We start from the raw sequence: 27,692 nt of genomic DNA on the forward strand, positions 1-27,692 counted from the left end.
TCATTCCAGGGTTTTTCTTTTATTCTTACTATTTTCTACATTGTAGAATAGTAGTGAAGACTTCACAACTATGAAATGTTGTGAAATCCATGAATGTGGGTTTGTGTTACTATAAATGTTGGCTTTCAATTCAAATCATAAGGTTAAATTAAAAACAGGACACATCATAGGTCACTTGCTCGATGAATGGTCATGTAGTAACCAAAAAAGTGTTAAACAAATCAGAATATATTTGAGTCTTCAGTAGCCACCCTTTGCCTTGATGACAGCTTTGCACACTCTTGGCATTCTCTCATCTGTAGTGCATTTCAATTAACAGGTGTGCATTGTGAAAAGTCAATTTGTGGAATTTCTTTCCTCCTTAATGCGTTTGAGCCAATCCGTTGTGTTGTGACAAGGTACAGAAGATAGCCCTATTTGGTAAAAGACCAAGTCCATATATGACAAGAACAGCTCAAATAAGCAAAGAGAAACAACAGTCCATCATTGCTTTAAGACATGAAGGTCAGTCAATACAGAACTTTGAAAGTTTCTTCAAGTGCAGTTGCAAAAACCAAGTGCTATGATGGAACTGGCTCTCAAGAGGACCGCCACAGGAACAGAAGACCCATAGTTCCCTCTGCTGCAGAGGACAAGTGTGCTGTAAACAAACAAAGGCTTGCCACCTCTGACCGCTATCTTTAGAAGTGTTCAATAAACAGCCATAATTAAAACAACAAACTCATGTTTGTAAACAAATGGTTATATCAGAATGGTTAATAATAATGTATCTGGCCGTGTGCTTAGAGAGGATTGGAGGAAATAACAGTGGTCTGACCTGATGGTATCAATATCCACAGAGAGAACTGCATTTGATCATGACTGACTCATTTGTTTTGGTTTAAGAAGTGGCTTTGACCCCAAAAAGCATTGTCAGATGTTTTTTATTTTTTCCCGTTAATCTTTTCAAGTAGAAGTCCGAATATGTGCTTGTAAACCTCAATTCACACAATTTCCCCTGTATTAAAAGAAGAAACATAAGTGTGAATTGACATACACACCCATATCCACACACACAATTTGCTGATATCAATTTAAATTTTCGATCAGAGTTACGGATTATTTTCAACAACATGGAATAGGAACCAGAATTATAAGAAGTGGAAAAAACGAGGCCTCTTTTTGTACTGTATTTTTACATTTGTTGTTTGTCTTAGTTTTTTTACGTTTTCTCACCCTGGTTTGAAGTGAATTATGACCACAATCTCTCAAGTGTTTAACAATAAACAGAGACTGTTTTCGAGAAATGGTGTGACTTTGATTTTCTTATTCACCCCACCCCATACATTAATTTAAAGGTGTAGTATGCAGAATTCTCTCCGCCATTTATTGTTTGATAAAATTCTAATAGGCTAATTTCATTTTGTGACGATCTAAACCACTGTGAAATATATTTTCAATACCAAATAATCATATATTTTCAGATGTTTTAAGCTGGTTTACAAAACCGAAAGTAAAGAACGGGAAGCATAGAAATAGTGCACACAGAACAGATCTGATGCTTATTTTAGACCTGCTTATCAATGGTAATGACAGATCTATAACTCACATTTCTATGTGAATTTGGTTGGGACACCCACAAAGTTATATATTGGAGCTTTAACAGTATATTGAAAGTATGAATTGGAATATTTAAGTTTGGACACAGCAAGAATATTGACCTAAATGATCATTCGAAATGTATCTTTACTTCTCTGCTGTATTTGTTTTATTGGACTCAATAGGCTTCCAGTGGTTCTGTGAGATTCTAATGGCGAACGTGCATAAAGATGGCAGAATTCAGATATTACTTGATTTTTTTTAGCATTATCCACTGAGTATGAACCATGTCTCGCGCCATAGTTTACAATGTCCGAATAAATCAGCACAATCTACCCTTTTGATTTTTAAAATTGCCAGCGTCAAGCTAAAATTGGGATCATTTATACTGTGCTTAAAAAATAAAGTAGCGCAATGGCGGCTACAATACCTTAGCAATGTACCTCAGCAAAACGAGGAATTTGTGGTAAGTGCATGGGGACCGCTATCTTTATGCACCTCTGCTATTACTGGTAGGCAACGTCAACGCTGAAACCAAAAAAACCCTGATGTACTGGCTCTACAATGATCCTAGGATTCTAACCCAGACTCAGATCCCAGCCTAGAAGTATGACCTTGCAAGAGGTCTCCGTGGTTATGACTACTCCTATAACGTGGCTGATGTTGACTGAAGTGAAAAGTGTTTTACATGTGCCCAAGATAGGACAGGGTGCCAGCCGAAAGAGATTCGTGAGATCTAGCGTGCCCAATTTGACTGGAGCGTGGAGCGAGATTCCCAAAGGCTGGATGCAGCATCAGGCTTCTCGCCCGCTCATATTTCGCTCCATTAGCGCTCCACGGTCTCGGGGCATGCCCGCCCCTGCATGCATTTGTTGTCTACTTGTGTGCTGCTAATAGACTTCCTTTAGCTGTTGCCGTGGAGTTAGCTAAATATGACATATATTTTAAATAAACTGATAAACACACATGTTATGAATCAAGTTGACTTACAGAGATGATGACCAAGAGCAAGGGAGGGAGTGCAGTGATATCCACAACTAAAGAACCATTGTGGAATCTGAAAAGACTATTATACCAACATTTACATTTACATTTACATTTAAGTCATTTAGCAGACGCTCTTATCCAGAGCGACTTACAAATAGGATGATGATGGTTTACTTGGCTACTATGTGGACATGCTAAAAGAAATGAATGAGGTGGGTAGATAACTGTCATTGTAGCAAAGTATTTATAAACTAAATATCAGATATCTTAGACGTTTAGTTCATTTTCGTTCCAGTATCTATACAATAGGCCATAATTGATTTTGGCCCAATAGACCTGGCATATTCCCACGTTCAAGGAGTTTACGTTTTTTTTGCCTTACCAATAGAAAAAAACAAAACTGCATCTCTGCCCAGCCTGGCAAGAGTGGCCAAAACGGTGTTTAGCATCCCCACTGCAGGTGTGGAGAGGATATTCTCCGCTACTGACCGGCTCTCCAGGCACCATCGCACTAATAAGTCATTTTTCGTTTAATTTATATTTAATTCTAAGTCACAGCCTATTTGCGCAATTTTATATACTATAATGATTTAATAAATTAATACAACGAATGTGTTTAAATACTGCGCGCTTTATGTCCTTACAAGCCTATTGTGTCGCACTCGCAAATGCTTCGCAATGTATTTATTTGTAGGCTATAGCCTTGAAATAATTTAAATTAATATAGCCTAAATAATTTCCGTTACTTCTTAGGCTCCCTGTCTTGACCTATTTAGTATTTATGTTCTGTTTAATATGACATGTAGCCTATTTGAAATGATGCTCGTTTCTTACAGTACATTCACCTTTTCATGTTTATTCAAAACTTTTCATTCAAATCCACGTGGTTTGGTTTCAATACTTTAAAAAACAATTAGTAGATTTAGGTAGTCACAAAATAGATTCCCTGTGAGAATGGAGCGGATTTTAGCGGAGCAAAAGGAAAGGACATAGAGCACCGGAACGGTGAGCGTGATTTCCAACCGCTCAACTCCGCTCACATACTCTGATGGGTGTGGACCAGTGGCAATTTTAGCATGTAAATCTTGGTGGGGCAAAAAAAAATACAAGTGTGATGCATGCCAGCAAAGCCACAACACAAAAATACATTAATTGAACTATAAATGGTGACAAACGGTGGCCACAAAGTGTTAGGGCCTACATAAAGCTGTCCCAACAGCAGTCCCAGCATCTTACTACTGCTACACCTGGCTATCAGCAGCGCCTTGACTGGCAGCGAAACAGTTCATTCGGCCTCATTTAAGGCCTTAAAAAACATAGCTGATATGGCTGACTCGCTTAAACAAATGTTGTTTCTACTGACAATTGTGATGTACAAACTATGGCATAAGGGGAGACAAGTGGATCAGTGGCAATCCATTTCGATTAAGACAATGAGGAGCTAGGACTTTTGCAATGTACAGGACAGAATTCAGAACATGGGCAGTTCTTGGTGTTCTCCCTGTACATCAAGTCAGAACTGTAGGATAAATAAAGGGGTCATATAAGTAGACAATGAAAGCTCTTACAATATTCTATGATTACATTTCTCGAAAACAGGTTATAGGCTACATGTGCACCACCAACTAAGAACAGTAGGCAAAATTAAGAGGGGCTCCGGCCATGACTCATCCCAGGCTCAACACGGTTGAAGCCGTCGCACAGCTGAGCACAGGTAGGCTATAAAACAAACTTTGTGCGACCACTGCATGTATCATGTGTTTCGTGATAACTTGTTTAGGCGGTAATTGTAGGCTGTTTTTCTGTGTCCTGTGTTGCAGTTGGACTTGAAATGTAGGCAACAGCCTGACAGTTTGAGTGGACTCAATCACATGATGTCCGCAGTTCATGTATGATATAGTTTGCATACATCTTTTTGTTACCACATTTTGTATCCTGAATATTAAGTAAAATAATTACACTCTAACCATACGAAAAATAGCTCATGTCAAAAGATCAGTCTAAAGCGCTTGGTTTATTTTGGAATCAATGTGATAGAAGTTCACATGTATGTGCTCAATTCATATGACTTGGCCAAACTGTAGGCTACTATGTCATCAATCTAATTTACTCTACTCTTGAAATTAATTTATTTCGCTGAGACTGAATTTGTTCCATCTTTCTAAACTGAACCAAACACATTGTATTACCTTTTACATTTTTTTTATTATTTAAAAACGTTCTCTGCAGTACTATGATTTTTTAATTGATTAAATAGGTAGATTTAATGTAAAATCATGATAAGAGCCTCTTTACATTGCTGGTCCAACTCGAGGTGTCAAAAATGCACCCTCCTCCGCAACCTTAAATATTTTCACATGACCCTCCCCTTGTACTGAAAATAAAAATGTAACACCCTCCCCCTCATAAAACACCCTCCCCCCTCACAATTATATTACCTCCATAAATAACAATAACTGTAGCAACTCTGTTTATAAACTAGGATATCGATTTTACCACTTCAGTGTTTTTTTTTTTTTGGTGGCACAGTTGATTCCATGCAGGTCTACCCGGCCAGACGATTGAGGGTTCGCGGACCACCACGGACGAGCTCACCCTGCCTGTTTTGATTACGCTACGATCAGAGCCGTCTGCAGACAAAAATTCTGGAAATCAGATGTTCAACATTTGGATGCTATACTCATAGAAAACAAATGCAAATAATTTTCCACCAACAGATTTCTGTGCCAATGCACCACACACAGCCAATAAACAACGCGTAAATGCATACCGATTTAGTAATTTTGAGCGTTCATCATCACCAGTTTTGACAAACTCAATTTAATTGAGGTGTTAATCTCGACAAACCGAAAATGCATCCATTCCTTCCTACTTGTTATTTTTAGTATTTACGTTGCTGCGTTGTTGGGTTTAGTGCTTGCAAGGAAGGCATTCAACTGTACTTGTGCCATTAACTTGAAACAGGATCGATCGAAGGCTTGGTTTGACAATCTCCGAATGTCATTAAACTTTTGCGTGTTTTGTAACAGATGTCTATCCTTTAGTGGAATGGATTTAGCGCAGTTTGGATGCTGTAATTATTAGTGTGGATGAACGTGTGCAGGTATCGTAATCAGATTAAAGCATTGACTAGTTGTTTATGCCACACGTACACTGAGTGTACTAAACATTAGGAACACCTTAATATTGAGTTGCACCTCCGTTTGCCCTCAGAACAGCTTCATTCTGTCTGGGCATGGACTCTACAAGGTGTCGAAATCGTTCCACAGGGATGCTGGCCCATGTTGACTCCAATTGTTGCCACCGTTGTGTCAAGTTGGCTTGATGTCGTTTGGATGGTGGACCATTCTTGATACACACGGAAAACTGTTGAGGGTGAAAAACCCAGCAGCGTTGCAGTTATTGACACACTCAAACCGGTGCGCCTGGCACCCACTACCATTCCCCGTTCAAAGGCATTTCAATCCTTTGTTTTGCTTGCTCATTCACCCTCTGAATGTTTCAATTGTCTCAAGGCTTTAACCTGTCTCCCCCCTTCATCTACACTGATTGAAGTGGATTTAACAGGTGACATCAATAAGGGATCATAGCTTTCACCTGGTCATGGAAAGAAGAAGTGTTCCTAATGTTTTGTAAACTCGGTGTAAAAGATAATACATTTTAAAAAGTATTGAAGCATTAGGTTCCCGGTTGACGAATAGCCCCTCGGATTGGAAAGGAAGCAGAACGCGTGTTAAACCTTCCTGAATAACTGGGCCTGCTGGGTGCATATAGTCCGTTGTTTCCCAAACTCGATTCTCGGGACCCCAAAGGGTGCACGTTTTTGGAAAGGAAGCAGAACGCGTGTTAAACCTTCCTGAATAACTGGGCCTGCTGGGTGCATATAGTCCGTTGTTTCCCAAACTCGATTCTCGGGACCCCAAAGGGTGCACGTTTTTTGCCCTAACACTACACAGCTGATTCAAATCATCAAAGCTTGTTGATTAATTTATTATTTGAATCAGCTGTGTAGTGCTAGTGCAATAACCAACAGGTGCACTCCTTGGGGTTTGGGTAACCCTGACGTAGGCCTATGTGGTCATGACTTGGGAGAATGATGATCGGCAACAGACAGCTCATCAGTATTAGAAGTAAAAATAGAACCAGACTGGTTTTCCACTGTGCCTTTCTATAATCTATCGAGAGTGGACCCACAACTGATCCAAATGGAATGAAACATTTAAATAACAGGGCTTTTGCTCTATTATTCAAGTTACATTTTCACTGCATATTACAGCCTAGAGTAGAATTGTGCTCACTTGAAAACAATAATGCAATTATTCATTGGATTGTGGTGTTGTGGGATAATTGTATTGTGCCTTAACAAGATCAATAAGGGAGCTTTTTGAGCTGCGTCTCTGCACTCTTCTATCATGTGTAATGACGGACCTGGTCCTGCCTATCAGCTATTTCTCTCTTGTGGATTTTATATAGAAAATTGGTGCAGATTTGATTAATTTGTATGCGTGGTATGATTGCTAGTTAACACATTGCAGATCTGGACAAACGATCCAACTGTCACTATGGATGGAGGGCAGGATAGTCAGTTGACTGGTATATATAAGTTCTCTCACGTCACCCCGCTCCTCCGCTCTCTCCACTGGCTTCCAGTTGAAGCTCGCATCCGCTACAAGACCATGGTGCTTGCCTACGGAGCTGTGAGGGGAACGGCACCTCAGTACCTCCAGGCTCTGATCAGGCCCTACACCCAAACAAACCAATTTGTAAGTCGCTCTGGATAAGAGCGTCTGCTAAATGACTTAAATGTAAATGTAAATGTAAATGTATGTTGTGTCGTAAAATGTTAGTTGTCCATGTGCCTCACCCTAATCATTTGGTATACATTTACATTTACATTTAAGTCATTTAGCAGACGCTCTTATCCAGAGCGACTTACAAATTGGTTTGTTTGGGTGTAGGGCCTGATCAGAGCCTGGAGGTACTGAGGTGCCGTTCCCCTCACAGCTCCGTAGGCAAGCACCATGGTCTTGTAGCGGATGCGAGCTTCAACTGGAAGCCAGTGGAGAGAGCGGAGGAGCGGGGTGACGTGAGAGAACTTGGGAAGGTTGAACACCAGACGGGCTGCGGCGTTCTGGATGAGTTGTAGGGGTTTAATGGCACAGGCAGGGAGCCCAGCCAACAGCGAGTTGCAGTAATCCAGACGGGAGATGACAAGTGCCTGGATTAGGACCTGCGCTGCTTCCTGTGTGAGGCAGGGTCGTACTCTGCGGATGTTGTAGAGCATGAACCTACAAGAACGGGCCACCGCCTTGATGTTAGTTGAGAACGACAGGGTGTTGTCCAGGATCACGCCAAGGTTCTTAGCGCTCTGGGAGGAGGACACAATGGAGTTGTCAACCGTGATGGCGAGATCATGGAATGGGCAGTCCTTCCCGGGAGGAAGAGCAGCTCCGTCTTGCCGAGGTTCAGCTTGAGGTGGTGATCCGTCATCCACACTGATATGTCTGCCAGACATGCAGAGATGCGATTCGCCACCTGGTCATCAGAAGGGGGAAAGGAGAAGATTAATTGTGTGTCGTCTGCATAGCAATGATAGGAGAGACCATGTGAGGTTATGACAGAGCCAAGTGACTTGGTGTATAGCGAGAATAGGAGAGGGCCTAGAACAGAGCCCTGGGGGACGCCAGTGGTGAGAGCGCGTGGTGAGGAGACAGATTCTCGCCACGCCACCTGGTAGGAGCGACCTGTCAGGTAGGACGCAATCCAAGCGTGGGCCGCGCCGGAGATGCCCAACTCGGAGAGGGTGGAGAGGAGGATCTGATGGTTCACAGTATCGAAGGCAGCCGATAGGTCTAGAAGGATGAGAGCAGAGGAGAGAGAGTTAGCTTTAGCAGTGCGGAGGGCCTCCGTGATACAGAGAAGAGCAGTCTCAGTTGAATGACTAGTCTTGAACATACACTTTGTATTACTTTCTTAGCTCTAGTATACTTATCTCCCTGGCATATTACATAATTTATGTAGCAGCATACAATACATTTTTGGATTCATTTGAGCATGAAGGTGGCACGGCGGTCCTTCGTGGGCAAATTTTGTCCTCAAAGTCTGGCATTCTCTGGATTTATTGTGCTTTCAAAACAACTGGAGGCCGGATTTACAATTTTGACTTGGATGACCGTCCATAACGTATTTTCCCAGTCGGAGCTTGTTTATTCCCGACTTCCCAGTTAACTTGACTTCAGTGAGTTCAAGACTTCTCAGTTTTGTGTTGTTGTTTTGAGTGCGGCACAAATCATGCTTCATTGACAACATGGCCAATGTTGAATGTTTATCATTTTAAATTAAGAAAATAGATCCTTAATCACAGATTTGAGACCACACAGCCACTGTCACTGAATCTTTCCAAACCACTCATTGTTGAATTAGCTATTTCCAACTTGTTGTGTAATGTTTATGTCCAATGGCCGATGAGCACCAATCCGTTTTATCTATAATTTCTATTCATTATTTATCTTCATATGACAAGGATTAAAAAGGATTTGTGAGTAGATTGTCGACTTGATTTGTGATGATGACTGCTAGCTAAGATTTTGAAAGTAGGATGTTGACATGATCAGTCCAATCACTGCTACTGTACATTTTACGTGATTTAACATAATTTTATCTGTGGCCAATGACCTTGAGCCTTCTTGGATGGGCAATTGTAATGTAACTCTATGGCTGCACCCGAGAATTTTTTATATCTCCCCTTGGGGGTGACGTAGTGTCCCCATGAGTGACCGAACACTGAGCCAATCACAGCGCAACGCTCTGTATTTTCTGCTGGCTTGCCCCACCACAGAAAGCAGTAAACTTGGCTGAAACACCTGCATTTTGGAGCTACCTTACTCAAGAAAACATAAAAGAGACAATGTTTGTATGTAGCTTGATTAACTCAATGATATATATATATATATATTTTTTTTTACATTGTTTGCAAACTGATATGTGACATGTATTAATGCAAAACAGGCAAGCACCCCCCCCCCCCCCCCACACACACACACAAATGCTATACCCCATAATCCTCTGCAAAATCCTATTTTCATTTTCAGTGCAGAGAGCAAACCGCTAGCCAGTTTAATTTACCGTTTACATATATTTAGATCAGTGACCTATTTAGGAAAGACAAACGGTGAGGCAACTAATTCGTTATTTTTTTGCCGAGCACGTAGACTTATTTCGTAACAACGTATTTTTGTTTCTTAGGTAATACAGTAAACGCATCCGATTGGCTTTCCCTATTTTGTCGGACAACAGGAGAAACCTATCACGACTCTTTCCGTAAGTTTCTAGCAGTGATTGGCTAGATCATGGGGGAAAATCGCTGAGGGGCGGGATACAAACCTTGTGGTCATAAAAACGAGGTTTACATTTTCCACATGTCCATCAATCTCGTTTTACATGTGGATATTTTTTCTGCTGTTGAACTTGGAAGCGTTGATAAATCTTGTCAATTTCATATATCTGCTCCAGTTTTTAATTGATAGTCAGACCAGGAGATCTTTAAAAACTTTTAGAAAAGATGTCTTCAGACATTCCGGAGATTTTCAAAGCTCTGCTAGAGGACCCCTTCACTGTTCCTACATTTGATTACAACGGTAAGAAGAAGCAAAATAATCGTTATTTCTTTGTGAACAAATTGCGCTGTGTCTGAATGATAACGAATAATGTTTCCCCAGCACTATAGTAAACCACGCGGGTACCAGTGTTTCAACCATAAAACGTATTTGATACATTTGTTGCAAGCATAAACAATGTGCTGTCTGTGAACACTCTTCGACTATAAATACAAAATGTTGGACTAATTTCTCACTGCATGTCCTATATATATTGCGTAACCTCAATAAAACCCTGGTGCCATTTTGACAGCGTCTCGGTTTAGCCTAGGCAATTTGATCACAAGATTGACCTCCGATTTAATCAACATGCCAGCATCATGTGGTGTGGGGGTTGAAGGGAGAAGTAGGATTACGGTTTGTCATCGTTAGAGGGCTCTATTCACTTGTTCTGTTCTGGATGTGGTTGTGTTCTCTCATTTGTGAGATTGGATTGGATGTGATTTATATAAACAGTCGAAAGCAGATGTTGTCAACACTTAACCAGATTGTAAAACAAGATTAGAGTAGATATGATTTTTCACTTAAATTCATGAGACAATTTAAACATGGACAGTTGCAAAATGCAAGTGGTGTCAGGTACTCCTAAACATACTGATCACACCCAAGATACAAATTACTCAGGGCATTCACAACACTTGAACCACTGACATCAACTCCCAATAGCCAAATACCACTGGACAGGACTTGGCACCTAAAACCTAATGATACAACCTGTCCACATAAGAGCTGTCTGGTATGCACTTGGTAAGGAAATGCTGGTAGTCTAATAATATGAACTGTAAACACAGAGCTCACTAATCTTGTGATATCCTCTTCCCAAACCAATTGCTGATAATTAGACACATTCACACAAATGTTTGTAAGGCCGTGCGAGACACTGTTAAGTACACACATTGGTGCCCTTGGCTGTGTAGCGCGATCAAAGTCAAGTGCGTCATAGAGGAACCTACACACAATCTTGCCCAATGTTTGAGCTGCTGCCCTGAGGAAGGAGATAAAGGGCCCCACTGTTAAGCAATAATATAAGCCAGGAGAGTTTCATTCCATCAGCCATCAGACTGCTGAACAGTGGGACATAGGACAGATGCATGCCCAATACAAGGTCGGAAAGTAGGTCGCAGAGGCTTTGAATAGGTGAAAATGTAAATGTGTGACTTTGGTACTAACTTTCCAGTTTTCTGTACTGCATGTGTATTTATATTGTGTCGTTTGTGTATTTGTATACTAACGTCACAAAATTAATTTCCATGTAAATGGACAATAAAGTATATCAGATCGTATCTCTCACACGAGGGGAGGGGGACAAAGTGTAAGGTCATGCTGGCAGCGCCAGTAATTCCCTGGAGGTCCCATCCCCTCGTCTTGATGGTGACAGATACACTCTTGTCTCCTGAATACCATATCACCCCTTTGGATGGACTTTTTTATAAGGCCTTCATAGATGCTAAACAAATTATTCAGAAGCAAACATCCAGAGGGAAAAAGGGTGATGACACATTTGGCAAAATGCCAGATGTAAGGAGGACCTGATACAATAGCTTTTATACTGTATAGTAGGCCAATCAATAGCTTTTATACTGTATAGTAGGCCAATCAATAGCTTTTATACTGTATAGTAGGCCAATCAATAGCTTTTAAATTTGTGAAGCATCTATGTAGGCCTTGTAAAGAATTTATGAAGGTGTCTTAAAGACAGTAGTGGATGACATCTATATTTTTCCCTCTTACTGTGGTGAGGATGCTAGACTAGCTCTGTATACAGACAGAACAGCACACTCTGTACTCTTGCAGTAATGCCCCCGAAAAAAAATCTATTTTACTCCTCAGATTACAATACAAGAATGCTGTCTTTGCCTCTGCTTGATCTGTAGAAAACAAATGTTTGAAAACGTGTGTATCATGTCTATCCCTATATCTAAATGTTTTGAGTAAGGGCTTAGTATGTTGTGCATTTGGCTGTTATGGTATATATGCGTATGAAGGCCCATGTCTAAATATACAGTAGCAGTCAAAAGTTTGGACACACCTACTCATTCAAGGGTTTTTCTTTCTTTCTACATTGTAGAATAACACATGGAATCATGTAGTAACCAAAAAAGTGTTAAACAAATCAAAATATATTTTACATTTGACATTCTTTAAAGTAGCCTCCCTTTGCCTGGATTCTCTCAACCAGCTTCATGAGGTAGTCACCTGGAATGCTTTTCTAACAGTCCTGAAGGAGTTTCCACATATGCTGAGCACTTGTTGGCTGCTTTTCCTTCACTCTGCGGTCCAACTCATCCCAAACCATCTCAATTGGGTTGCGGTCGGGTGATTGTGGAGGACAGGTCATCTGATGCAGCACTCAATCACTCTCCTTCTTGGTCAAATAGCCCTTACACAGCCTGGAGGTGTGTTTTTGGGTCATTGTCCTGTTGAAAAACAGATGATAGTCCCACTAAGCACAAACCAGATGGGATGGCGTATCGCTGCAGAATGCTGTGGTAGCCATGCTGGGTGAGTGTGCCTTGAATTCTAAATATATCACAGCAAAGCACCATCACACCACCACCTCCCTGCTTCACGGTGAGAACCACACATGCGGAGATCATCTTAAATCAAATTGTATTAGTCACATGCGCTGAATACAACAGGTGTAGACCTTACAGTGAAATGCTTACTTAAGCCCCTAACCAATAAATGCAGTTTAAAAAATACGAATAAGAAATAAAAGTAACAAATAATTAAAGAGCAGCAGTAAAATAACAATAGTGAGACTATATACAGGGGGTACCGGTACAGAGCCAATGTGTGGGGGCACTGGTTAGTCGAGGTAATTTAGGTAATATGTACATGTAAGTGGAGTGAAAGTGATTATGCATAGATAATAAACAGAGAGTAGCAGGAGCGTAAAGGGGGGGGGGGGGGGCAGCAATCTGTTCACCTACTCTGCGTCTCACAAAGACACGGCGGTTGAAACCAAAAATCTCTAATTTGGACTCGTTAGACCAAAGGACAGATTTCCAAAGCTCGTGTTTCTTGGCCCAAGCAAGTTTCTTCTTATTGGTGTCCTTTAGTAGTGGTTTCTTTGCAGCAATTCGACAATGTAGGCCTGATTTCAAGCAGTCTTCTCTGAACAGGAGGAGAGATGTTGTTGACAACAGATGTTATGTTTGTTACTTGAACTCTGTGAAGCATTTATTTGGGCTGCAATCTGAGGTGCAGTTAATTGCCTATTTTCTGAGGCTGGTATCTCTAATGAACTTATCCTCTGCAGCAAGGTAACTATGGATCTTCCTTTCCTGTGTCGGTCCTCATGAGAGCAAGTTTCATCGTAGCGCTTGATGGTTTTTGCAATTGCACTTGAAGAAACTTTCAAAGTTCTTGAAATGTTCTGTATTGACTGACCTTCATGTCTTAAAGTAATGATGGACTGTCGTTTCTCTTTGCTTATTTGAGCTGTTCTTGTCATTATATGGACTTGGTCTTTTACCAAATAGGGCTATCTTCTTTATGCCAACCCTACCTTGTCACAACACAACTGATTGGCTTCAAAGAAGAAGGAAAGAAATTCCACAAATGAACTTTTAACAAGGCACACCTGTTAATTGAAATGCACTCCAGGTGACTACCTCGTGAAGCTGGTTGAGAGAATGCCAAGAGTGTGCAAAGCTCTCAAGGCAAAGGGTGGCTACTGAAGAATCTCACATTCAAAATATACAGTGGGGCAAAAAAGTATTTAGTCAGCCACCAATTGTGCAAGTTCTCCCACTTAAAAAGACGAGAGAGGCCTGTATGACAGACAGACAAAATGAGGGGAAAAAATCCAGAAAATCACATTGTAGGATTTTTAATTAATTTATTTGCAAATTATGGTGTGAGATCTCACCCAAAACTCAGATATGATTTACAAACAAAGCATGTGTTTAGTGAGTCCGCTAGATCCGAGGCAGTAGGGATGACTGTGGATGTTCTCTTGATGAGTGTGTGAATTAGACATTGTTCTTGTCCTGCTAAGCGTTCAAAATGTAACGAGTACTTTTGGTTGTCAGGTAAAACGTATGGAGTAAAAGATACATTTGACTTTACTACATTCCAAAAGAAAATAAAGTAGTATTTTTACTTAAGTACTTTACACTACTATTCTCAGGTGTTTTGAACGTGGCATTACCATTTTCCACGAGTACGTGAAGCCAGCAGAAGTCTAACAGAATGGAGATGTCATTGGGGTTGCTCCCCCCTCCCAACAAGTTTTTTTTTCTCTCATTTATGCAGGATTACAACGGATATATAATATTTTGTCAACCAATGGTGTCACGCCTTGCCTACGTCGCGCAAAGAAAGTTAATATTCATAATGGCAGAGAAGAGCACCTATCGGGGCAGGGCTGTTTTATATTTTCTACTCTACGAGGTGCGATTTCTCTTGACCAAAAAAACGTTTTTTTTTTTTTTTGATTATTTGTAGAATCGATCAGAATCTGAGAGGTTAACTAATGTCGAGTCGTTTGCTGCAACATAACCTTTAGCCTAATCTCGGTGTCACTATCTCTGAATTAATAGGCTACTTTTTTCACGGACAGGAGATTGGTAGGGTAGTCCAAGCTTCATTGTTGAAGTAGCCTATCTTTAAATTGAGTTGTTGCATAATTACCGGCAAAAATGTCTGGAGAGGATCACAACCAAGAATGAAACATTCAAGGGATCACCGGGTGCGTTTCCCGTGGTATTGAAGAAAATCATGTTAATGCCCCAACCGAATTTACTCGAGAGCGACGATGGTAAGTCTAGATGCTTCTGTGTGAGGGTTACACGCACCGTTTGTTATAGGCAACAAACTGAGAAGAGGCCGAATGCGAATACAATTTATGCAAAGTAGTAGCCTAAAATGGATAGGCTTACACAAAATCACATCCTGTCTGTTTGTTTCTATAGTGTTATGATCAACCAAGCATTCAGGTATCCTTTTATCTGAATTTGAACTAAAATTGGGTAGCTGCACTTCAGTTCTGTGGTTCTCAGAACGCATACACAGTTGACAGTACATTCTTCTCTCCCCACTCCCTTCAACTCTCCTCCTCCTCACCACTCACTAGGCAGGTTTCCATTTACTCATCTCTATTGACAAAAGCAATGTCGCAAAAAAGAAAATGCGACACGTGTAAATGGAAATGGCAGATATAGTAGACATTTTCTAAAGATATACCCCCCCCCCTTCCGTTCGATAGGGGTGGATTATTCTTCTGACGAACTTTCTTTTTTTGCGACAAATGATGATTGAGACAGTGTTTTTCGAATAAACGATGATTGCCGAATCATTATGAAGGTATGCGGGGGCGCTGTTATACAGGCTTAAGCCTTTTCATCCACACGAGTTACATGGAAACGCACCCTAGCCTGCATATTGTATGCGAATTTTATAAATGTCACAAAAAAATCTATGGACAAGTTAATGGAAACATGGACAGTGATTTTCAGGTCACAAAGTCTGATTTGGATGACCGTTCAAAACGATTTTCGTTTCTTCGAGTTACCAGTGGTCTTGAACGCATTGAAGCAGGAGATTTTTCAGTTCCCAGTTGTTTTGAAAACTGCATATATTAGTAGGCTAGGTCACATATTCGTCTGGCTAGTGTCACGGGCCCCTTTCCACCAAATAGTGATGTAGGCCTAATATTTCATCATATCTCTTCCATTGGTTGAAATATGGTGCTTGCATGATCAGATTTGTGGGTTTGGTTCTCACATGGACCACTTATATGGAATATGTCCTGAGTGTAAATGGATTAAACCATTTACTGAATGACCATGTGAAATAAACCCATTTACAATGCCTGTCTTCTCGCAACTTGTTTTATCATGCTTGCCATAACCCATAATATTATACAAGGCTCTTCTGTTTTGCTGCCACAGACAATGACAAGGATAAGCTTTTTACGGGGGACATTGTGGACCTTGGAGGAGGGAGCGGGCTGGGTCCGTCGGCCGCCCTGACCCCCGCCATCTGGGATAAGACTATCCCGTACAACGGGGAGACCTTCCACCTGGAGTACATGGACCTGGAGGAGTTCCTCATCGAGAACGGCATCCCCACCTTGTCCCTGGACAATGCTCTCAACATGAAAATTGCAGGGAGGAAGACAGAGAAGCCAACCAGCACCACGACAGCCCCCGCTGCCCCAATCTCCCTGCTGCCGGTCCTGGAACTAGACCAGTGTGAGGAGGAGGTGGTCACCGTCACCCTCAACAGTGCTGATATCACAGCCAACACCGGTAGGCTACACCTGTGAAATCATTAGAGCCTTATGCACTAATGGTCTGTTAGTGTTATTACATAGAGAATTACCCTAGTAGTTACATGGTATAATACATAAGTAATACAAAGCGTGACTCAAATGTATTTAAGCTCTAAGTAAACCAAATAAGTTGTTCTTGGTTCTGCCATAGACAGCCAGACATGTCTGAGCACCAAGGGCACACATGGCACATGTACGGAGAAACACATACTGGTTTGTTTGAATGTCATTCAAGGCTGTATGTACTGTTGTGTGTGCTGCTGTAGATGGTGGTAAAAATAGATCCTAGTTATGCTGAGTGGTCAAGACAACTGTGGTGTTTATTACGAGCTGACCAACAGATGTGGGCTGGGCTACATGAGGCCATCTTTATCGAATGTAGAAGCCTGGAATTTATTTGAAAAATTCTCCAGTTCAGGATATAAACAGGTTAGAGCCAAATGTATGTTTCTACCGAACAGAATGTTCCATTTACATTGGGAGCATTTATTTACCCTTAAAACTGATTGTAGCATTTACCCATCAACCTGTTCTGAACAAATAGTAATGACTCAAACGGACGACTAGAAAAAGCTCAAGCCAAGTTTATTCATCCCATTGGGTCAAACAGCTAAAAAGACAAGCTATGAAGATACAAGTACATATATTTATAACCTACTAGGCGGGGTCAACTCCTTACACATCTAGACAGCCAATACATGTCTGTTGCTAGGCAGGAACTTCATTGGTTCCTCTTACTGGTGTAGTCATGGCCCTGCCTGATGCTAGAACCTTTGTGGGCGTGGAAGTGTATGTGTGTGAGAGAACTGTAAAGAGGGTTGTTGTGGTGGGCCCCTCTGGACCCCCTTCCAGAGGTTTCTTCTCACTTCTTCTGCTGACTTGACCTCAAGCCAAATTCCTCGCTCCTCTTTAGTTCCGCAGCTGGCTTGCCTTATCAGATATTAACTGTTGCCCTTTGCCTCCCTCAGTAACTTTCGATACACATTCCTTATTCACCCTTCATTGACACAGAATATAAACAGTTATCATACATGTAATGAAATCTATATGTTCTTATATAGTGACATGAATAAGTATATTTCAAGTTAGAACCCAAGAAACCAAAACGGTATACTTGAAACCTTAACCTAATGCTTGGTCACCTGTATCTCCCCCACAGAGGTGGTGACAGACAAGGACAGGCTGACCCCTGAAACCATCGACCCGGAGGAGATTGAGGTGAACGTGAACTTTGATCCGGACCCTACGGACCTGGTCCTGTCCAGCGTTCCTGGAGGAGAGCTGTTCAACCCACGCAAACACAAGTTCTCAGATGAGGAACTCAAACCACAGCCCATGATCAAGAAGGCCAAGAAGGTGTATGTACCTGAGGATTCTAAGGTAAGTCAGAGACATGGAGGTCGGAAACGATGATAAGGGTGTGGTAGGTAGGTGTATACATTTTCTTTTCAAATTCCAAGAAGAGAAATAGGATGTTTTTTTTTTTTTTAGTTATTTAATTGTGGTTTACAGTACCACCAGTTAGTTCATAGAACAGTGGTCACCACATTCCTAGTCGATCACCAAACATTTCTGTAGAAAAGCCAATGATGAAGACTTGCTCCTTTTTCTTCTTGCTGCTGTTGGGAGATCTGTGGCTAAATCGAGTGTCACCGTGCCTACAGCTTCCAGCAAAGTTTGATATTAGCCTACATGAGATTTCATAACTTTTAAAAAACCATGACCTGAGAGAGAATGTAAAGAGTTGCTGTTTTTATAAGTGAGTTTACGTTTAAGTTTTTATACAGCACTGTCAACACTGTTTTTATTCAACACTATTACACAACATAAAATGCGCTTCTTCGTACTACCACTCACGCTGCAGCTGCTTTGAATTAGTAGCCAAGTGTATTGATAGCCCTGCGTTTTTATTATTAGCAGCTTGCCGTGTCTATTTTAATATCGAGAAATATTTCACTTTCTCTGGTCATAGGAACATGCATGAGGCAGATGCTGATACGGTGCGACTCGAGTTTCGCCATCAGGTGGAAGACCCTGTCCACTCTCTGGTCAGTCTCACCGGAGGAAAGGAAGGGAGAGAGGGACCAAGAGAGGCGGACCCTCTGCTGCTCTCTCCTCCCTCCGCTGAGACTAATGCCTTGTTCAAAACAAAAGGAAACTCAGAACTTGGACATCTCCGACTTCAGTCTGTTCAAGACAAATGGGAACTCAGGAAAAAAAATAGATCCGGCTGGGGAAAAATCTTTTTGAACGGTCATCCAACTCCGAATTCCAAGTCGGAAACTCGGGCCTCTTTCTAGACCTCTGACCTGAAGATCACTGACTTCATGATTTAATTTAGTTTTTTTAATCCAGAGTTCCCAGTTGTCTTGAAAGCACCATGATCATCAGATGCAGGTACAAATGATTTCAATTTATGCTCAGCTGTGCCTTGCAAGTGCTACACAAACTGATATATTTTGTTATCAAAGCTCAAGTGTTAAAATATACTGAACAAAAATATAAATCAGTCAATTTAAATAAATAAATTAGGGCCTAATCTATGGATTGGACAGGGACACAGCCATGGATGGGTCTGGGATGGCATAGGCCCACCCACTTGGGAGCCAGGCCCACCCAATCAGAATGGTTTTTTTTTCCAACAAAAGGGCATTATTACAGACCGAAATACTTTCATGAGCTACCCGGGTGGTTGGTCTCAGACGAAGAAGCCGGATGTGGAGGTCCTGGGCTGGCGTGGTTATATATGGTCTGCGGTTGTGAGGCCGGTTGAACATACTGCCGAATTCTCTAAAATGACATTGGAGGTGGCTTATGGTAGAGAAATGAACATTAAATTATCGGGCTACAGCTCTGGTGGACATTCCTGCTGTCAGCATGCCAATTGCACGCACCCTCAAATTGACATCTGTGGCGTTGTGTGACAAAACTAGACATTTTAGAGTGGCCTTTTATTGTCCGCAGCACAAGGTGCACCTGTGTAATCATGTTGTTTAATCAGCTACTTGATATGCCACACCTGTCATGTGGATGGATTCATTTGGCAAAGGAGAAATGCTCCTAACGAGGATGTAAACAAATTTGTGCACAACATTTTAGGGAAATACGCTTTTTGTGAGTATTGAACATTTCTGTTATCTTTTATTTCAGCTCATTAAACATTGGACCAACACACTACATGTTGCGTTTTATATTTTTGTTCAGTGTATATAATATGGTCTGAGAAGAACAATATTGCCAGGCATATAGCTAATGTGCTGTGAGAATGTATTCGGCCTACCTACTGCACAAACCTCATTCCTACAGAACTGTTTTTATTAGGTTAATGTAGAAAAATAAATCATGCAACAACAACAAAAATTATAATCTGAGCAGTTGATCTCTGCTTGCTTTTTGACTATAGCTCAGCCTTCAACACCATAGTACCCTCCAAGCTCATCATTAAGCTTGCGGCCCTGGGTCTGAACCCCGCCCTGTGCAACTGGGTCCTGGACTTCCTGATGGGCTGCCACCCGGTGGAAAGGGTAGGTAACAGCACCTCCACTTCGCTGATCCTCAACACAGGCCCCACAAGGGTGCTTGCTCAGCACCCTCCTGTACTCCCTGTTCACCAATGACTGCGTGGCCATGCATGCCTCCACCTCAATCATCAAGTTTGCAGACGACACAACAGTAGTAGGCCTGATTACCAACAATGACGAGACAGCCTACAGGGAGATGACGGCCGTGGCGGAGTGGTGCCAGGAAAATAACCTCTACCTCAATGTCAACAAGAATGAAGGAGCTGATCGTGGACTATAAATCAAATTTTATTTGTCACATGCGCCGAATACAACAGGTGTAGACCTTACAGTGAAATGCTTACTTACAAGCCCTTAATCAACAATGCAGTTGTATTTTGTGTTAAAGTATTTACTAAAATAAACTGAAGTAAAAAATCTATTTAAAAAATGAAGGAGCAAGAATAAAATAACATTAGCGAGGCTATATATAGGGGGTACCGGTACAGAGTCAATGTGTGGGGGCACTGGTTAGTTGAGGTAATTGAGGTAATATGTACATGTAGGTAGAGGTAAAGTGACTATGCAAGGATATTAAACAGAGTAGCAGCAGCATAAAAATGGCAGGGGGGTGGGGGATGGACAATGCAAATAGTCCGGGTAGCCATTTGATTAGCTGTTCAGGAGTCTTATGGCTTGGGGTAGAAGCTGTTAAGAAGCCTTTTGGACCTAGACTTGGCGCTCCGGTACCACTTGCCGTACGGTATCAAGGAGAACAGACTATGACTAGAGCGGCTGAAGTCTTTGGCAATATTTTGGACCTTCTTCTGACACCACCTAATATAGAGGTCCTGGATGGCAGGAAGCCTGGACCCGGTGATGTACTGGGCCGTACACACTACCCTCTGTCGTGCCTTGCCGAGCAGTTGCCATACCAGGCGGTGATGCAACCAGTCAGGATGCTCTTGATGGTGCAGCTGTAGAACGTTTTGAGGATCTGAAGACTCATGCCAAGTCTTTTCAGTCTCCTGAGGGGGAATAGGTATTGTCATGCCCTCTTCACAACTGTCTTGGTGTGTTTGGAACATGATAGTTTGTTGCTGATGTGGACACCAAGGAACTTGAAGCTCTCAATCTGCTCCACTACAGCCCTGTCGATGAGAATGGGGGATGTGCTCGGTCCTCCTTATTCTGTTGTCTACAATCATCTCCTTTGTCTTGATCACGTTGAGGGAGAGGTTGTTATCCTGGCACCACACTGCCAGGTCTCTGACCTCCCTATAGGCTGTCTCATCGTTGCCGGTGATCGGTCTACCACTGTTGTGTTGTCGGCAAACTTAATGGTGTTGGAGACTGCATGGCCAAGCACGACATGAGTGAACACGGAGTACAGTAGGGGACTGAGCAAGCACCCCTGAGGTGCCCCTGTGTTGAGGATTAGCGTGGAGGATGTATTGTTACCTACCTTACCACCTGGGGGTGGCCTGTCAGGAAGTCCAGGATCCAGTTGCAGAGGGAGGTGTTTAGTCCCAGGGTCCTTAGCTTAGTGATGAGCTTTGAGGGCACTATGGTGTTGAAAGCTGAGCTGTAGTCAGTGAATAGCATTCTCACGTATGTGTTATTTTTGTTCAGGTTTCTTGGACAATGGTGTTGTGAGCCATGACAAGCCTTTCAAAGCGGGATTTATTATAAGCGTCCAGATTAGTGCCCCGCACCTTGAAGCGGCAGCTCTACCCATTATCACAGTGCGGATGTTGCCTGTAATCCATGGCTTTTGGTTGGGGCACGTACGGTCACTGTGGGGATGATGCCATCGATGCGCTTATTGATAAAGCCAGTGACTGATGTTTTCCTCAATGCCATCGGAACAATCCCGGAACATAGTCCAGTCTGTGCTAGCTTAGCATCTGTGTCATCTGACCACTACCTTATTGAGCGAGTTACTGGTACTTCCTGCTTTGGTTTTTGCATGTAAGCAGGAGTCAGGAGAATAGAGTTATGGTCATATTTGCCAAATGGAGGGAGTGGGAGAGCTTTGTACGTGTCTCTGTGGGTGGAGTAAAGGTGGTCCAGAGTTCTTTTTCCCTCTGGTTGCACATTTAACATGCTGGTAGAAATGAGGTAAAACAGATTTAAGTTTCCCTGCGTTAAAGTCCCTGGCCACTAGGAGCGCCGCCTCTGGATGAGCATTTTCCTGTTTGCTTATGGCCTTATACAGCTTGTTGAGTGCCGTCTTAGTGCCAGCTTCGGTTTGTGGTGGTAAATAGACAGCTATGAAAAATAGAGATAAACTCTCTTGGTAAATAGTGTGGTCTACAGCTTATGAGATGCACTACCTCAGGCGAGCAAAACCTTGAGAGTGGAGTTAGGTGGTGAGGTGCTGACTACTAAAACCTCTGTTAGCTACTTGGAATGTATCCTTGATGGAAGCTTGGGAGGTGTGAGCATGGCCAATAAGGTGCTAGGGAAGGTTAATGCCAGGACTAAGTTTTTGGCTAGAAAGTCCAAGCTGCTTGATAAGGACTCCATGAAAGTGCTAGCTACTGCCATCAGTCAATGCCATTTTGACTATGCTAGTACTTCCTGGTTTGGGGGCTTATCTAAACTTATGAAGGGGAAGCTCCAGATAGCCCAGAGTAAGCTGATTAGGGTAGTAATGAAGGTGAGTCCATGTATTCACATAGGCAGGAGCTGCTTTCAGCAACTAAACTGGCTGCCTGTTGAGGCTAGGGTGTCCCAGATTAGACTAGGTTTGGTTTACAGGAGTATTTATGGTCCTGCGCCCAGATATCTAAGTGATTTACTTTCCTCATGTTAGGGATGCACACAATGACAGCACCAGATCAGGTGTTGCTGATGTGTGCTTATACAGGTTCAGGAGTAATGCTGGGAAAGGTGCTTTCTTGTATACTGGAGCCTCAGAATGGAATGAGTTGCCTCTGTCTATAAAAACAACGTCCTCTCTGGACAGCTTTAAACATAAAGTTATAATATGTTTGATGTCTTCTGTGCCCATATGAATAACCCCTATGATGTAACTGGAACAATGAGATAGATGTTCTTCTTCTCTGTTTATGTTTTATTATTTCACTGCCATACTGTGTTGGATCTTGTCTATCCATCTTTTCTCAAGAGGACCACAATGGAAATAAGTCCTAGACTTTGTTATCCTCAATGATTTTATTAATGTGCGCATGTATGGCTTTTAAGTTTTGTGTGCTTGTTTTTTTAAATGGTCAAATGAATAAACTAAACTAAAGTCAGACTGTTAAATAGCCGTCACTAGCTGGCTACCACCCGACTACTCAACTCTGCACCTTAGAGGCTGCTGCCCTATATACATGGAATGACTGGCCACGTTGATAATGGAACAGTAGTCACTTTCATGTTTATATACTTCTTTACTCATTTCATCTGTAAATACTGTATTCTATTCTACTGTATTTTAGTCAATGCCACTCCAACATTGCTCGTCTTAATATTTATATATTTCTTAATTCCATTGTTTTACTTTTAGATTTGTGTATTGTTAGATATTACTGCAGTGTTGGAGCTAGGAACAAGCATTTTGCTACACCCGCAATAACATCTACTAAATATGTGTATGTGACCAATAAAATTTGATTTGACTGCGAAAGTGATCATGACTCAAATGTTGGTGACCACTGTCATAGAGCATTGTCATTCTGAAGGTCTTTTTAAATGACCTAGCGCCAGTGAGGGGAAAACTAGCTTTTGCTTTTTAACAAAGCTTTCAATAACACAGCAGTGACATTGAATTGAAAGCGACCTTAATGCTCTCATCATTAAGGCCGCTTTCAATAACAACCTTGTTCTCTCTCTGCTCTTTCTCTTTCCCCCTCTCCTCCTCACAAGGATGAGAAGTACTGGCAGAGGAGGAAGAAGAACAACGTGGCGGCAAAGCGTTCCCGGGACGCGCGCCGACTCAAGGAGAACCAGATCACGGTGCGGGCGGCGTTCCTGGAGCGTGAGAACACGGCGCTACGACAGGAAGTGGGCGAGCTACGGAATGACTTTGCCCGCAACAAGAATGTTGTGGCCCGCTACGTGGCCAAATTCGGAGAGCTGTAAGGGACAAAACACAAGACAACTGCCGGCCGTTGCACACAGATTGCATCAGCTATTCACTTCATTTTGGTCAGGGCACTAAGTAGCAACATCCTTTGTTGGTGGTCATAAATCAATTGTGAATATCCACTGTTGCACTGCTCACATTAGCTGCATACGAAACAATGAGAGACAGTGATATGCAGTAAATATGAGCTCCTCAGTGAGACAGATGAGGAAAAGGAAATGATGACATCACGTTGAGGTAGAGAAATGCAGGCATATTATTGCAATGAATACACTACAAATTGTTCAAATACAAAATAACCAGTGAGATATGACCTTATGTGTTTTGCTCCTTTATAACACAGTACTCCCTGTATAACACAAGTTTGATGGGTAGAATTGATGAATAATGTGGTAAATAATCTACTTTTTCTCTTCTCTTTCAAGTGCATTGCTGGAAGACCAGTAGACTATTATTGATTTATTTGTGGCGTGGGTGAAGTAATTGAATCAAATACAATGGATAGATGGATCAGAAGTGGAAGAGAGTGAATGATGTTGCCGTGTAGATACTGTGGAATTGTATTAGTGACCGCTGCTTATTGTTTTTATTTGACTTTTTATTTTTTAATAATTAGGGGGTAGATCAGCTTTAATATTGCAAATAGATTGTAGCTTCCATCAATGTAATTGTATGCATCATTTCTAATCCCCCCCATATATTTGTTTTGTAAATATATATTTTCCCCTAACCCTACCACCCTTCCCCCTAATTTGAGTAAACTAATGGACAACAACACTTTGGCTTTTTAAGGACACAGTGTATTTTACAATAGTTGTTTTTAGTCCCATCCTTCAGCTCCCCTCAACCCATCTCTGAAGACCATCCAGTTTTAATTTGATTTTACCATATTTTTAACTGTGCTGTTTCACAAACGTTCTGAACCTATATACATTTTACGGACACAGTATATTTTACATTAGTTATCTTGTTTTTAGTCCCACCCTTCAGCTCCACTCGACTACTTTCATCTATCTCTGAACACCATCCAGTTTCGATTTCTGTTTGCCATATATTCTTCTGTGCTGTGATGTTTCTGAACCTTTCTATTCTCATAGTTTCTACAGATTGTAAATTAAAGATACTTTTTTTTTTGCTCAAATTATTATCTTATTGATGGATTGATTGACTTTTCAAATCACCCAGCAGTGCTATTTGCAGAGTTAGATCCAGGTAAATGTTGCTATTCTTCAGCCATTTATTTAACTTGGTTTTAACTTGTGGGAGTGCTTCTTTCAATACACTACAATGAGAATGTGTATTCTGATCATGTTTTGTACAACATTTTCTGGTAAAGAGATTGGGATTGGGGGGATAAGGGTGGATGACATTTTAGTAAACTGAAAAGGGCTTTTATTTTGGGGGGGTTTTAGTCTAAACTAGCATGGATTGTCCATAAGCAGTTCTGGTTTTCATAACTTTGCTTCCACGTCTCCCGTTAAAGTCAAAGGTTAATTAAAATACAAAAATATAATACAATAACTAAAATGAATCCGGGGACTAATACGGCTTGGTAGTGGTTTTAAGACCATGTTAGTAAGACCTTCAATGCAAGTCTTTTCCTGTACATATTAACACTTGCTTCAAACTGTACATAATGCTTGGTAATATTTCAGTCTCTCTGTCTTGTATATTGTCCCATGGTCTTGGATCATTGTTATTTCCAGGAAACTTCTTTCTTCAGCTTCTGTGTTTTGTGTTATAAAGAAATGCTTAAAGTTAGCTTTATTTTCTGGACACTTTTTCCTTATATTCAAATAACTCCATACAAAAACCTGTTGACTTATCTATGACATTACTGTGCAATTTACAAATTTTCTGCAATTGTGTTCTCAACCAAATGTAAAACTCCAACCTTTCTCCTGTTTACTACTATGGAAAGTGGTTTATCCAACTTCTCTGGGACCTTGATCATATATGGACAGTTGCCACACAATGTAAAAAGGTGATCGATTCTGTGCTGTCTACAATGAGTACAATACATTGTAGTTACCTCATGAAACTGGAAAACAGACATCAGAACTTATGGGGAAGTTTGTATGTTGCAGTTTTTTAATTCCTTTTGATAAATGTTGCTGTTTTTAAATTCCTTTTGTCAAAATCAGGATTTTTTTTTTTTAACTCAATGTGGCTTGATCTGGGCCTGTTTCAACAAGGACCTTCAAGTGTCTTCAGCTGACTCAGTGCAAGTGCCCAGTCAGGGCAATACCATATCATACACTGAAATTCAAGCCTCCTTTCAGGGTTTCTGTCTCCTTAGTTTTTCCCCCTTTGGTCCATCATGTTTCCTTGTTATCAAGCCTGATTGTCACTTTCCTAATTCCTGCTGATGTAACTGGAGGAAAATAAGTGATGGCAGTGTTTTCAGCTCGTTTTGGAATTTATCTGAAGAATTACCTTGAAGGTAGTCTGGATGTGTTTTACTTTATTTTTTATTGACATTTTAAAATTGGTTTTGTGCGTTGTGGTGAGAACCTTGTTCAAATTGACAGCTTCATTTATTGGTTGTTTGCAAAATCTGGAGACAAGACCTTTGTGTGGCAGTGATTGTAATTATTCCAGTCCTTTGACTATAACTCAATAGATCAAACATGTTGGGAAGTAGATGATTGAGAACAGACAAATCAAGAATTTGATTCAGATAAGCTATGTACATCTTGATTAAACCAACCAGTGAACGATGTCAGGAACGTAAACCGACTGGATTGGGTTCCCCCTAAACACTAGCACAATTACTTTCTTACGCTACAACCAAGAAAATGTTCACATCTGTTATTCAACTGGTGCAGGGGAAATTCTTAACTGTTTGAGAATTGTCTAGATTTAGTTTCTACATATTGTTGCATGTGGCTACTGTATGTCCTGTATATATAAATAAAGCGTTGTTGAAAACAGTGAAGGTGTTTTGGGGCTGAAGTACCTGCCTGTGTAAATATTAGACAGGACAGTTGAAACCATCCAGAGAAAGGAACACACCAGTAGCGTTAGGACAAAGCTTTCTCAACTTAGCCATGGGATAAACTGGACCATGCCAGGGGTGTAATCATCAGTCCACAACCTTTTGCAATAGCAATGGTTTACTTAAACAGAAAACCTTTCGCACCAAAAATGAGTATTGGACAAATTCAGGTAGGTTCATTTGGTTCGTTGTGAATACACCCCTGGTGTTGCATAAGCCACTCTGAGAAACTGAAAAGATGCCATCTGGTGAGGGAGGTATGGAGGAAGAAATTAAAAGAGGACGTGGCTAAGACCAACAATGGATGTGTGTTAGGGGCTGTACCCAATTGTGAATACCGCAAACATTTGTGCATCCACAACACTTATCTAATTTCAATGTAGAGGTGTTGATTAGATTGGCAAGTGGGGATGGAACACTGAATCACACCTCAAATCAGGAGAGCGCACTTAAATCCACTGTTGAGTCAGGTGATGAGAGTTGTTAGTCAACCCTTCCTGCTGGACATTCCCCAGTTCTAGTTCATGATATCAAATTAGAATTTTAATGTCTAACGCTCAATTCAGAAGTGTGAACACTAGATCATTACTCCTATAAC

The 27,692-nt window shown here is 41.4% G+C and overlaps 1 protein-coding gene across 2 annotated transcripts; it reads left to right on the forward strand.

The window, feature by feature from the left end:
- The first annotated feature begins 9,945 nt into the window (after window positions 1-9,945).
- Window positions 9,946-27,034, forward strand: LOC115144177 (thyrotroph embryonic factor-like). Of its 2 annotated transcripts, none has more exons than XM_029684998.2 (5): window positions 9,946-10,202; window positions 16,118-16,477; window positions 17,660-17,880; window positions 23,877-24,088; window positions 24,522-27,034. In XM_029684998.2, the coding sequence occupies exons 1-5, from the start codon at window positions 10,127-10,129 to the stop codon at window positions 24,541-24,543; spliced, it is 891 nt and encodes a 296-aa protein (XP_029540858.1). In that variant the 5' UTR covers window positions 9,946-10,126; the 3' UTR covers window positions 24,544-27,034. The 2 variants fall into 2 exon arrangements, with proteins under 2 accessions (XP_029540858.1, XP_029540859.1); XM_029684999.2 differs by lacking the exon at window positions 9,946-10,202 and adding an exon at window positions 14,669-14,985.
- Window positions 27,035-27,692: the final 658 nt, after the last annotated feature.

The sequence above is a fragment of the Oncorhynchus nerka genome, linkage group LG16 (assembly GCF_034236695.1).
Source record: "Oncorhynchus nerka isolate Pitt River linkage group LG16, Oner_Uvic_2.0, whole genome shotgun sequence".
Classification (NCBI taxonomy): Eukaryota; Metazoa; Chordata; class Actinopteri; order Salmoniformes; family Salmonidae; genus Oncorhynchus; species Oncorhynchus nerka.